This window comes from Buceros rhinoceros, unplaced genomic scaffold (genome assembly GCF_000710305.1).
Source record: "Buceros rhinoceros silvestris isolate BGI_N320 unplaced genomic scaffold, ASM71030v1 scaffold7723, whole genome shotgun sequence".
In the NCBI taxonomy this organism is placed as follows: domain Eukaryota; kingdom Metazoa; phylum Chordata; class Aves; order Bucerotiformes; family Bucerotidae; genus Buceros; species Buceros rhinoceros.
The window spans coordinates 138,492-150,663 of NW_010405334.1; the positions used below are offsets into that span (position 1 = coordinate 138,492).

Genomic DNA, 12,172 nt, shown 5'->3' on the forward strand with positions numbered 1-12,172 from the left:
TTTTACTGGTATACAGCTGAATAAAACATCAGGTTTCTTCAGCAAGTAACAGCTCCTGACTACTCCCTGATGGATATGCTTGAAAGCAAATGCTCATCCTTTGCTTACTGACAAAGGTGACCCCTTGATATTCTGAGCACTTGATGCTGACAATCAAATCCTGAAATATGTGTATGAATTTTACATGCTATATAAAAGTGTGTGTGGCAGGGAGGAAAGTAGGGGGATGGAGAAGGGAGGATATAGACCAACACTAAAACAAATGAGAACCCATATTCAGATTTCAATGAAGACTTAACAAGACGGAAATTAATTCATATCCACAGGTTTAGCTGAGTCTTTAATCTATTTGTATGCCTGGATCATCAAGTTCTACAGTTCAGAAGCTGAGAAAGGGAAAATTATCTTCATACTGTCATGTTCCCCAGCTTCATTTCTAAACAAAATTTTGTGTCATGAAGATAATTAAAGGTTTGTGTGAGACAGCAGGGACAGTCTAAAAGGCTGAACATTTAAATCTCAACAAGACCCTCTTGAGAGAGGCTGCGTAACTAGGAGTATGTCTGTGGAAACCTTAGCCAAGGCTGCCATTGAGTAGATCCTCCTTTCAAGCGAGTATTCTTCAAAGTGTACTAGGAGTGAAGGATTAGCTCATGACTTGAATACTGCAGCGAAAGAATGTAAGCCTTTAGAAAGGCCAGGCCAGGAAGACAAGGAGGTGGTTTAGCAAAAGATCAGCTCAGGTAGATGGAGCTTTGCTTAGGAACAGATGACAAACCAGTCAAAAGCTTGTGGATAAGAGGACAGACCAACACAAGACATCATGGAAGGCATCTAATACAGGCTGCCTGCTCATACCTGTTGTGCAAGGGCACCTGGGAAGGTGGAGGTGTTCCTGAAGGGATGAAGGGATGCACCTGCTGTGCTGGATGGGAACTTATCCCCATTCCTCCCCCCCCACCCCCCCGTCAGGTCCCTATATTCAATCAGGTGGAGAGAGGTCAGGGAATTCTCCTAATTATGTACCTTGTCTGCCTGTTGGGCCTGTCCCAGGGAAGGTAGGATGTGGTTCAAGTAGTTTCTCTCCCTCTCTCTCTTTCTCTCTCACACTCCTTGATGCTCCTCAACCTGCTCACCCTCTCCTGGAGCTCTGTCACTAACCAGGGTTGTTCCTCTACCTGGGCACACCTCCCACAGGGGTGCTCTCAGCTGATACTCTTCAATCTATTCACCTCCTCCTGGAGCTCCGTCACTAACCAGAGTTGTTCCTCTACCTGGGCACACCTCCCACAGCGGTGCTCTCGGCCGCTTCCTGTACCGGTGTCACAGCAGGGCACACCCTGCAGGCCAGCACCTGGGTGGCTGCATGTTCCCACTGGAGCTCTGTTTGGGAAGCTGTGGTGGGAGCTTAGAGAAGCCATGGCTTTATGCTGGGTGGATACAGGTACATGAAGCAAAAGAGGGTAATTTAGAACCACCAATTTGCATTTAGTAGTGGAAAATCAGGCTTAACTAATCTCAATGCCCTTCTGTGATGGCACTGTGAACAAGTAGAGAGTGGTGGATGTTGCATGACATTAGCAAGGTCTTTGACACAGTCTCTCATAGTGCCCTGACAGAAAAATAGGTGAGATATGTACTGGAAAAATGTCCCATAAGGTGGGTGGAAAATTGGCTGGATAGCCAAGCTCAAAATGTTGTGATCTGTGGTATGAAGTCTGACTGGTGGCTGATTCCTGGTGATGTTCCTTAGAGGCTGATGCTGGCAGTCAATGCTGCTTAATGTCTTTATTAATGACTCAAATGATGGAATACATCTTCAGCAGTTTTGCTGATCATAAAAAAAAAACGGACGTTGTTTGGGTGAAGTACTCTCAATATTGAGAAGGTAGAGCTGCTACCTGGAGGAGCCTCAGCAGCCTGGAGAAATGGACTGATGGAAACCTCGTGAAGTTCAGCACAGGCAAATGCAAAGTAAGTCCTGCATCTATGCTGGAATAATCCCCTGCAGCAGTCCAGGCTGGACAGAAAACAGGTTTGCAGTAAAGTATCTGGGCATTCTGGTAGACAAGAAACGGAACGTGAATCAGCAGTGTGTCCTTGCTGAGAAGACAGACAGCTGGTTTTTTTTAAACAAAAGTATAGCCTGTTGATTGAGGGCATTGATGATTGTCCTCCATTCAGAGTTTGTGAGAATACAAAAACTGGAGTACTGTATCTAGTTTTGTCCCTCTGTGGAAGAAAGGCATGAACATACTGCGGTGAGTTTACAGGTCACCAAGAGGGATAGAGGGGCTGGAGGATGTGATGTACGAAGAAAGGAGAGAGAAATGGTTTTGTTTAGAATTAAGAACAGAGGGCTTATTGTTGTTTACAATTATCTAATGGGAGGGTGTAGAAAAGGCAGAGATAGTGTGAGAGACAATAGACAATAAATGGAGAGATGTCCAGAGAAGCTGTGAAATCTCCATCCTTGAAAAAGCATGTCCTTGGATCTGCTTTGAGGAGAGGTTAGGCCAGATGGCCTCTAGGGGTTTCTTTGAGCCTTAATTATGCTTTGATTCTGTCTGGCCGGAGTGATATTCAGTGGAAGTCTTCAGGATCTTCAAGATCCAACATTGCCTGTCGAGGAATATGTGTTCATTTTGACTTGAGAGTCTGGGAATCTTTTGGTGAGGATACTTGTGTCTGTGCCCTCCCAATTACATCATACCTAGTATTCATAAAACAATTGTCTCTGAAATACATGTAATTGGTGTGATCCTATCAGTCTAAATAATCTAGAAGGAATTTTTCATAAAATAGTTTCTGTAGGTAAAATAATAGATATTTGCATGAGGTGGGTTTATCAGGTGAATGGTGTGAATCCTGACAGGCTTTGTTACTTGGAAGCAGCATGCGGCTCAAGCTCATGCCAGTTTAGAATTGCCATGAGTATACATGCAAGAGTTTTCATCCACAGGGCATTAGCTCTCTGGCTGCAAGCCCCTTGGCAGTTGTTATTCCCTGGGTGTACAGGGCATTCTGAGAGGAGTTTTGGCAGTTGTAAGCAGCATTAAGCAACTGACCTGAAATGTGTAAAACCACAGAAAGAGCATGGAGCGGAAAGAAACTATGACTGTTATGGCACCTCTGTTTGCATGCCCTTTAAATCCTCTGCTGGTGCCACGATCAGGTTGATTGCGAGGGCTGCTAGGTAGGAGGAAGCATGTCGTAGAGCCAATGGTACAGTTATTCTCTTTGGTTCTTTTAGGCAGAATTTAACATGCCATTAATGGTAACAAGATGCCAAATACAGAAGTTGTACGAATGACTTAACTTGATGTTGCTTTCCAACACGAAGATACAGCATGGGCAAAGCTGACAAACATGCTGCAGATGACTGAATGATCATTATGTGAGCCCATGTAGTTCAGTAAAACCTTCTTTGTTCCAGCAAACATCCAATGGTGAAATATTGCTTGTTTCACAAAGAGACAAAGTAAGAAATAGCGCCAGATAGACGATACTCCCATACAGAAAGGCCATTCCAGCTGAGCTCTTCTAGAGCCCTGCTCTGTACAAGACAGCATATGCAAGTCAGGGAAAGAAGGACTGCAGTCTTCAGTAAATGATATGACTCCAAAATAAACAACCCTGAGAAGAAAACAGTAGGAATGACGGTTCTAGCATAAACATTTGCTATTCTGTTTTCCCCCTTGTCCTTTAAGGTATGTTTTTAACTCCCCACTCACTCAGTGTTTTATTTCTTTACAACCTTTGTTGCTCTGTTTTTGTTCAGGGGTTTTTTTATTTGTTTTTTGTGAAATTAGAAGAGAGAAAGGATTGATATTTTTCCTTTCTCCTTTCTTTCCAGAGGGTGATTATTCCCTTTCCTTCATCTGCCACCTCAGACTTCCATGACAACTACAAGCTTCACTGAATCCTGAAGTACTTGCAAGTGCACGCTGAGGTTTGTTTCACCCCATTAATAGTGAAAGCAAGACACAGCCTGCATTAGCGCATACGGATCAACAGTAGGTATTCACATCACAACACATTTTCAGTTTGTGGTTTGAAATGTTACACTGACTGGCCACAGCTCTCAATCTCCTGCTGCCCCATTGTGAACCTGTGTTCACCAGTGGGGGAAATGACAGCAAAATAAAAGGCAGTCACAGACAAATACGAGTTTCAATTAATAAAGAGATTTCTGTAAGCTTTATGGCTTAATATTTTTGGTGAGCCAACTGTAAACAACAAATGATACAGTAACAATGCTTCTATGCCTTGAGCGTGAAAGAGGGTTGGTTTTTTTTGTCTGTCACTAGCCAGCAAGTCCTGTACTCATGGCCCTGCAGCTTTATAGTGAGGAATTTACTGTGTCATACAAACTAGTAAGAAAATGGTAATTATAGCTCTGAGTAACCCAAAGTAAAGCATGGACTTCACCTATAGACTCTCACTGGGGAGAAAGATTAATGTGTACAACTGCTTTTTCTATAGCTAAAAGTCTAGGGGCACACAATTCAGGAAGATGTGCAGATTGCTAACAAGAGTAGGACAGGATGATCTGTAAAAAGATGTGTTCCAAAATATAAGCATTGGTATAAGTGAGTGGGTCATTAGCATATGGAAAACAAGATTGTTTACTTCAGGGCACAAAGAACAAAAAATAAGAATTAACAGAAATATTGGCCTGAGGGTCCGAGATTTTGCTTGCTTCTTTAGGTGAAGAAGGAAGTTATGTACTGTTACACTGTAAATGCCATCATGTGCCCTGACATAAGAGCTGTAGTATGTTTGAAACAGATGGTTGTAAGGCTCTTACATGGTGTAATATATTTGGATACAAGGATGATGCCAAGTAGATTCATAATTATGATGATCATAAACATTAACCATGCTATACTTCCTGCCTTTTCATTTTCTGAATACCATTCTTGCCCATCCCACCTATTTTTCATTATCTCCTTTCTTAGCCCCCATATGATGGTTCGAAATCTGCAAGCTGTTTCTGGATTGTCATCCTGGGCCTCTAACCTCTCAACCGTCCCTCATTTCAGAGTTATTTCTATTCCACAGAGAGCAACAGTACAGAGAACTTCTACCAGCATCAGTAAATCTTTCCAAGAGGAATATAAGATATGTGTGTGTATGTGTGTGCAATTTAATATAGGAATGAAGGGCACTTGTGAAAGTCAAGTGGTGGAACATAAAATATGAATGATGGATGAGGAATAAAGGAAGTGCAGATGCGCCGTGGAGTTTGTCCTACCTTTCAAGAGAATGACAAATATTCAGCCTATTGAAGTGGGAGGTGGGTGACGCAATGATTTAATCGAGGGGGTGGGGAGAAGGCGCTAAGAACTCCGATTTTTTAAGTTTTTTTTTTTTAAATCTTAGTTTAGAATTTTCTGATTTTTAGCTGTGCATAAGGTCATTTAACTTCCCTGTTTCCTCATGTGTAAAAGGCTGGTCTTTATGCTTCTTTCACCACAGAGTTAAACGTATTATTGCAATTAACTAATACTGGTACACGTAAAGGACCCTGTGACTTTCTTGTCAGGAGCAAGGGCAGGAGTGCTATAAATGGCCCGTAAAAGCCCTGCACACTGCTAAGAGAGAAGTTCCTCTGCACAGGGTGGTGCAGGCAGCTGTTAGCGCTCTCCAAAGACCATAGCACCCTCACAGAGATCGTGGGCTGGAGGGAGCACTGCAACCCAGAAAGCACCTTGGATAGACTGATGCAATCTAGGGAGGACTGATAGCTGTCTTCAGTTTTGTTGTGAGACACTTCATGCCCAAAAATTGTTCAGGACTGAGAGGTGTTTCAGCGACTTAAAGCCTGTCTCCTGGGCTGCCAGTTCTCCTGGAAGCAGAGTGCAGAATCCAGACATGGAGAAAGGATATTCTTTATTCTGACTTTTCGCATCTTGCTTTTTTGGGGAAACAAAAGTTTTGGTGATAAGTAGGGAATACTAGTGTACTAAAGATCTAAGGGAAAGCGAAAGTTTCTCTTGCTAGTTATCACGTCATCCAATTAAGATGTGATACCTTTTAACCACTGGAGTACTGTGACCCATTACTGCTTCAAATGCTGAAAATACATGGACTGTATTGCATGATAATAATTTTTCCCTGTTAAAATAATCCCTTGTGTGTGCTCAAAGCCAGGCATTTTTGTCTCAGTATGTCACTTAGTCCCACTACTTAAGATGATTTGGAGAGATTCTACCTTTTCTTTGATTTGCTTCTGGTGAAATACACTGCAAGGAACGGTTCTGCTTGCCTTTGGAATAGTTGTAGCCAGAAGTCAAGTCAGGCAAAACAAAGAAAAACAGTACTGAAACTATATTGTGATACCATTTAGTTCATCCCCTCTTCCTCCAAAGCAGGATCAACAGTACCTTAAACCACTCCTTACAGAGGAGAGTTTATCTTTCTCAGCGGTTCTTTCAACACCAAACAAAAGCATTCTGGTTTTGCCTACAGTAATGCAGTATCCTTTCTGCTTTACCAAGCCACACAGCAGCAGGACTTCGACTTTATCTTCCTTGAAAAATGGAGTTGTCAGCAGAGGATGATTGTTTATGATAGGTTGTACAGGTAGTAACATCGGATAGCTTCCAGGTGAACATACTGCTTGAACTATGTGAACATCAATAAGACAAAGCAAAAATGAAATGGAACCTATGTCTGGAAGTTTCTTTTTAGTGCTGGACAGACAGAATGTGACAAAACCATTCCGCAGATGTGCCTGTTGTTATCTATCAGGAAAGCAAGTAGCTCCTCTCCACTGCAGGCTGCCAGAAGCTGTTTCTGGGTTAATGAGTAAGATTTAAGACTTGTTCAGCTCTTTCTTTAGTCTAAACCATAGTGTCATCCTATTCCTTTATGAAACAATGAGTGGTAGGTTTGTACACTAACAAGACCACTCAGTGATGGATTCCAGTACATGGATTTTATGTAGCCAATGGGACAGCTGTGCAAAGACATCAAGTGCATACAAATGGTAAACATACTTTTGAGTATAATTTTGGAACAGGGCAGATTTTTTTTTCACTATTTTGTCCAGGAATATCTGAAGACCTCTAGGGAAAATAGTGTATATTTCTACGTAGAGCTGCGCTACCAATTTATCATTTACCTGTGATATAGACATGCATTCACCCCAGCCCTTTAAAATTGTTCTAAGCAGACACAGGTACAACTAGATCTCTTTAAAACCCAACTCAAATGTTGCAGATTTTGGATAGGTACTCATGCCGGGCATTTCTCTATTTGATGCTCATGTAATCCTTTTATTTTATTTTGGGATTGAGTCCCTGCCAAGTGCCATCATTTCTGAACCAGAAGAAAAGATATCTTCAGGTTAAAATGTCACTGTGTCCATCAATCACACTTCAGTGAATAGCTTTAGTTCACAAGTTATTCAGCAGTGCAATGAATTATTCCAGTCTAGAACTTTTCTGCAAGTTCCTTACATTATTATGTCTGAGAATAACCACGACTGGAGGTGTGAATTTCTACCTTTTTTACAAGGTTTTATTTCATGAATATACAGGAATGAAATTCAGGAATATGAGAAATGGATTATAAAATGATGGATCTGGTGTCAAAGCCATAGCATACAATCAATTCTTTTGGATAACACTGGGAGCTCCTTGTTGACAGCTGTATGTTCCTGTAGTGTATTTGGGCTGACAATAAAGTGTGGAGCGTACAAAACCGGGGAGCACTTTTCAATAGCTGACAGTACCCATGGGTACCAAAAAAGGGCCACTTTGTTTCAGGCGTGCTTAGGCAATTATCTCCCAAAGGAAGGAAAGCACTTGGGATCATTGGATATAGAGTATCCGGGGTACGGACCACCGCAGTGCTCTGATCCATGATTTGGATGATGCTTCAGCATTGTCTTCAGTCCTGCCTTGAGCTCTGTCTTCAGAGAGATTACCTTTCTTTTTTATTATCTCAAACCTGAACGCATTTCCCTTCGCTTTTCTTTGCATTCTCTCTAAAACTACTATGGTATAAATGTGGGTTTAGTAGTATAAACAGTTACAGGATTTTACAACTGTAATTTGGGCAGTTTATAGAAATAATATTGTTAGCATCTTTCACAACAGACTTCTTGTATTTCAAATTTTGATGTAGATGTTTGAAATGAACAGGCGTTAATAAATGAAAGACAAAAGTAAAAGCATTTTTTTTCTTGAGGCTTATATGGAATATTTTTTTCACAATTATGATGTAAACGTCCACGAGCTTTAACCACTAAACACAAAAAACCCCAGAAGATTCAGATCTGACTGCTTATACAGTAAGATATAAAACCAATTTCCCTTTGCATACACAAATTGCTATTTTTTAAAAAAGATCTTCCTGTTCACATTTCTTATGATATATGATAATACAAAGACTCCAACCAAGTATTTTTACAATTTTTGGTTCATATGTAAGGTTAACATTTAGTCCTCTGAGAAAAAATACGCTTCATAAACATGTTCATTATCCTCATTTCCCCCCATTGATCAAGTTTAATTGCTTAGTGAAATTGCCTGTTTACCTCGATTTGGAGACCTTCAGCTGTTTCTACCATTTCTCCTCACACCCATACTTGACTTTCTCTAATAATAAACGGCTGCTCTTCCATGCCTTTTGGCTAATTGTTCAATTACAAGGGTGTCAGCATTTCTGGCATTTGAAAGACACGTGAAAGGCCACTTGTGAACAGCCCAGGAACACAAAATCAATGACATTTATACGATATGTGTTGTTTCTATGTTTTGTATTAAAGTACCAACAGGTAGAATAACAACTTTTTAAAATAGCATCTTTTTTTTTTCTCTCTCAAAATGATTCCATTTCAAACTGTCTTGCTTTCCTGGTCCAGTGGTCTAGACCATATCTTGACTGTCTCTCAGCAAACTCATGCTGTAGGAATATTTGCTCCTCCATCAGTCCCTCTGAAGCCAGTAGCTTCTACTCCAATTCTGCAGTGGAGAGAATGGGGACATGGGCTTGAGCAGGTTTCATGTCAAAATTCACAGTCAAAATTACAGGCTCCAGGGCTCGCCTCAGGACTGTGTGCTTTATCTTTGGATAAAGAGATCCCCATTACCCTGACCCCCGCCCCCGAGTAGAGTCTGAAACAGGAGAGTGTGTGGAGACTGCTGTCTTTCAATTTGTTTTCTTTCTTTTCCTTCCATATTTCTTACTTGTTTTGTTGGTTTGTTTTTTCCTTCACTGTCTCACCTTCTGTTTTCATTTGTGCTCTTTTTATGGAACCTTTTTCTCCCAACTCCTATCCTTTACCCCCATTTGATGTCCCTCTCCCCTCCTCTATCTTGATTCCTCCTCGTAAAGTTTTCTTTCCTTCTACTTCTGTGTCTCTAGTTCTTCCTTCTTACTCTCTTCTGGCTTTTTTTCTTACCCTCTTATCTTCCTTCTCTACTTCTCCTCTCCAAGGTCTCTCTGCCTTTGCCTTTTTCCACTAGATTGAGCTCAGTGGTACCCTTCATGAATGCTGATTATCCTTGTTGGAGCTCTAAGAGCATTATACCAGCTGAGTAGCTTCTCTTCTGAATCATGACTTGCAGCCATTGAGCAGGAAAGGAGTGTTGCATCCAACTTTGACTGACAGCTGATTGGCAGGCAGGAAAAGCAGCCACCATCTCTCATGGGAATGCTTAGAAGCTTGCAGAGGGAGATAAAATGTCAGACCACTGTGATCTGCAGCTTTTGCTAAGAGGCTTGAGAGATCAAATTAGATCAGACACAATCCCATTTTAGTTGGGTAAACTAAGCTGTATTGTTTCTGCTTTGACTGTCATCACCAATAGCATAATGTCTGCATTCTGCAAGAGAGACTCCTATAGACTATGGCACCTTGGGCAGTGTAGACTCTCTCTAGACTTACCACAAAAGTATTAGCTCTACAATTCACATAGGGTTGTTACTTATGTGGGGGTCTGCTGCTCAGGCAGATGGGTATTCTCGGAGTTAAGCTGTGACTTAAACAATTTTTTTTTTTTTTACAGTCCATTTTCTAACCGTCAGCATGCTTTGAGCTTAGAAATTTTCAGATGCCTGTTGCTTCTTAGTGTATAAGCACAGTGTGCTTCAACTCTTTGTAACAGCATGGCTGGTGGTATTATGGTCATGTCACAGAGTCCTCAGTGGCACCACAAAACCTTATTAGAAAAAGGCTGCAGCATTGCTGTGTGCAGTAGGGAATAAAAGGGAAGTATTTGTCTTTTGCTGTTTAGAGAGAATCCTCACTAAACCACGGGTACTGTGAATCCTAAATATCTTGGACCAAAACCTCTTCTGGTTTACGTAGTTTGACTCTAGCAAAATTAATGAGCATGAAGGGAAATGCTCATTACATTTTAAAGCTAAAAATCTGTCCTAGACAACTCTATAATTAAGCTGCCTCACTTACAGACAAAAATAAAAAGGCAAATCTTTAACATAATTGTGCATGATTGGCTATGGGACTTGCTGGTTAAATGAGGAGCTTCCTCTTGTTGATTACAATTTGAAGCTTAAGTGTACCAACCTTCCTGTTGAATTATTCTTCAGCAGAAGCTGGGCAGACTGGAAGGTGAACTAAGAATTATACCAGGTGTTGCTCTTACTTACTTGCTATTGCTGGCTTTCAGTGCTTCTAAAATCAAAACAGAGATGCGTATGAAAGAATCTTACCTTGCCAACATACTGGTAGTCAGTTCCTGTGTATTCCTCCAATAAAAAGAACTGATTCCACATCCAGCTCCTTTTGGAACGATGGAGGTCTTGCCTGCTGTTTCCACTCAATACCAAAACTTTTTCCTCTTCTTGAAAGCCACTAGTCCTTTTGGATAATGGAGTTAAAAAACTTTGGTGGGGCTGACCAGCCCAAAACAGTAGCCAGAAGCAATGGTAAGTTCTCATCACGACAACAAAAGAAAGTCTAAATAATGACTTTTTGTCTTGTCCTCAAACTAATCTACTTTACTGCACCCAATCCAATCTCATGCCGTCTTCCTTCTTTAAATAGTCTTCGCAGTCTCAAAGGATCTCTGAAAAGAAAAACAGTTTTTTGAACATTTTCAAAGGTACTTAGCATTTATCATTACAGCAAATAAGTCCAAAAAGTGGAAGAGTAATGTGATTGTTAAAAAGCTGGGCTGTTTCTGGTCCAAAACATTACAACTGGTCCTTCAAACAATATCAGTGAATCTATACTGAGTAAGAGGAAGGAATCCCAATGTTTGGGTCTGTGGGTTCTGTGGGTTTTCTTTTTCCACTTTAACTCCATTTACTTCCATTCGACTAAGGCAAACCAGGCATTTCTCTTTTTACTGCCTGAACTTTGGGATGTAACTGATTAGTTTCTAACTGGGGATCTTAATGAGGTCACCTTATTACACTGAAGAAGGGCTAGCAAGAGTGCACACTGTCTTCCCAGGAGGTATTCTGTTGCTATAGTTATGTGCTGAAGAGCCTACACTTAGATAACTCAAGGATTTTCCCCTCACATTTAAGGAGTTTTGCCTTTGACTTCTTTTAGGAGGGGTCAGGTAAACAGGTTAGTGAAATAAATGTGCATATTTTTCAATATGTCCCACATACTAGAGCAGTTTGATACTGCATGGGAAGTTGAAGTGGACAGTTTGGTTTTCTCAGTTACCTACTGCCAGAGATTTGTACTGAGTTTTGGATCTTTAAATAGACAATTATATATGTAAATGCTATCATTAATAACTTAGAACAATAAAAACATTCAGCTAGTTCATCACTACCTGTGGGTTCTTACTAGCTACTACTTCCTACTATTATTAATACTAAATATCTGTGCACCTACAAATTAATCATGAAAATGATCCCTGCCTCTGAAGGTTGTGTGATGTTCATAACGAAAAAAGCTATACAGAGAGTACCACAGTGTAGTGCAGACAGTTCTTCTGGTTTTAAAAAAGTTGAAAGCCTCTATTCAGGAAGACGAAATATACTCTATGTCTCACATCATGCAAAATGCATAAGGAACAGCTTTGGAGTATTTCGTAACGTGAAGAAATCAGAATTAGTTGACAGAAACATTCCACAACATATATTTTTCATAAACATTTTGTTAAATTTTTAGTCCAAACAGATCCATACTCCTAGAGAAGGATCATTTGATTAATTTTCATTTGGTTTTGCACAG

At 40.7% G+C, this 12,172-nt stretch overlaps 1 protein-coding gene across 1 annotated transcript in view; it reads right to left on the reverse strand.

Moving 5' to 3' along the window:
• Nucleotides 1–11,049, reverse strand: part of CDH6 (cadherin 6, type 2, K-cadherin (fetal kidney)) — a 49,209-nt gene extending 38,160 nt beyond the window's left edge. Inside the window, exon 1 of the mRNA XM_010133680.1 lies at nucleotides 10,690–11,049. Coding sequence (XP_010131982.1) covers nucleotides 10,690–10,917 — 228 coding nt within the window. The 5' untranslated portion in view covers nucleotides 10,918–11,049. The remainder of the gene's footprint in view (nucleotides 1–10,689) is intronic.
• Between the last annotated feature and the right edge of the window lie 1,123 nt (nucleotides 11,050–12,172).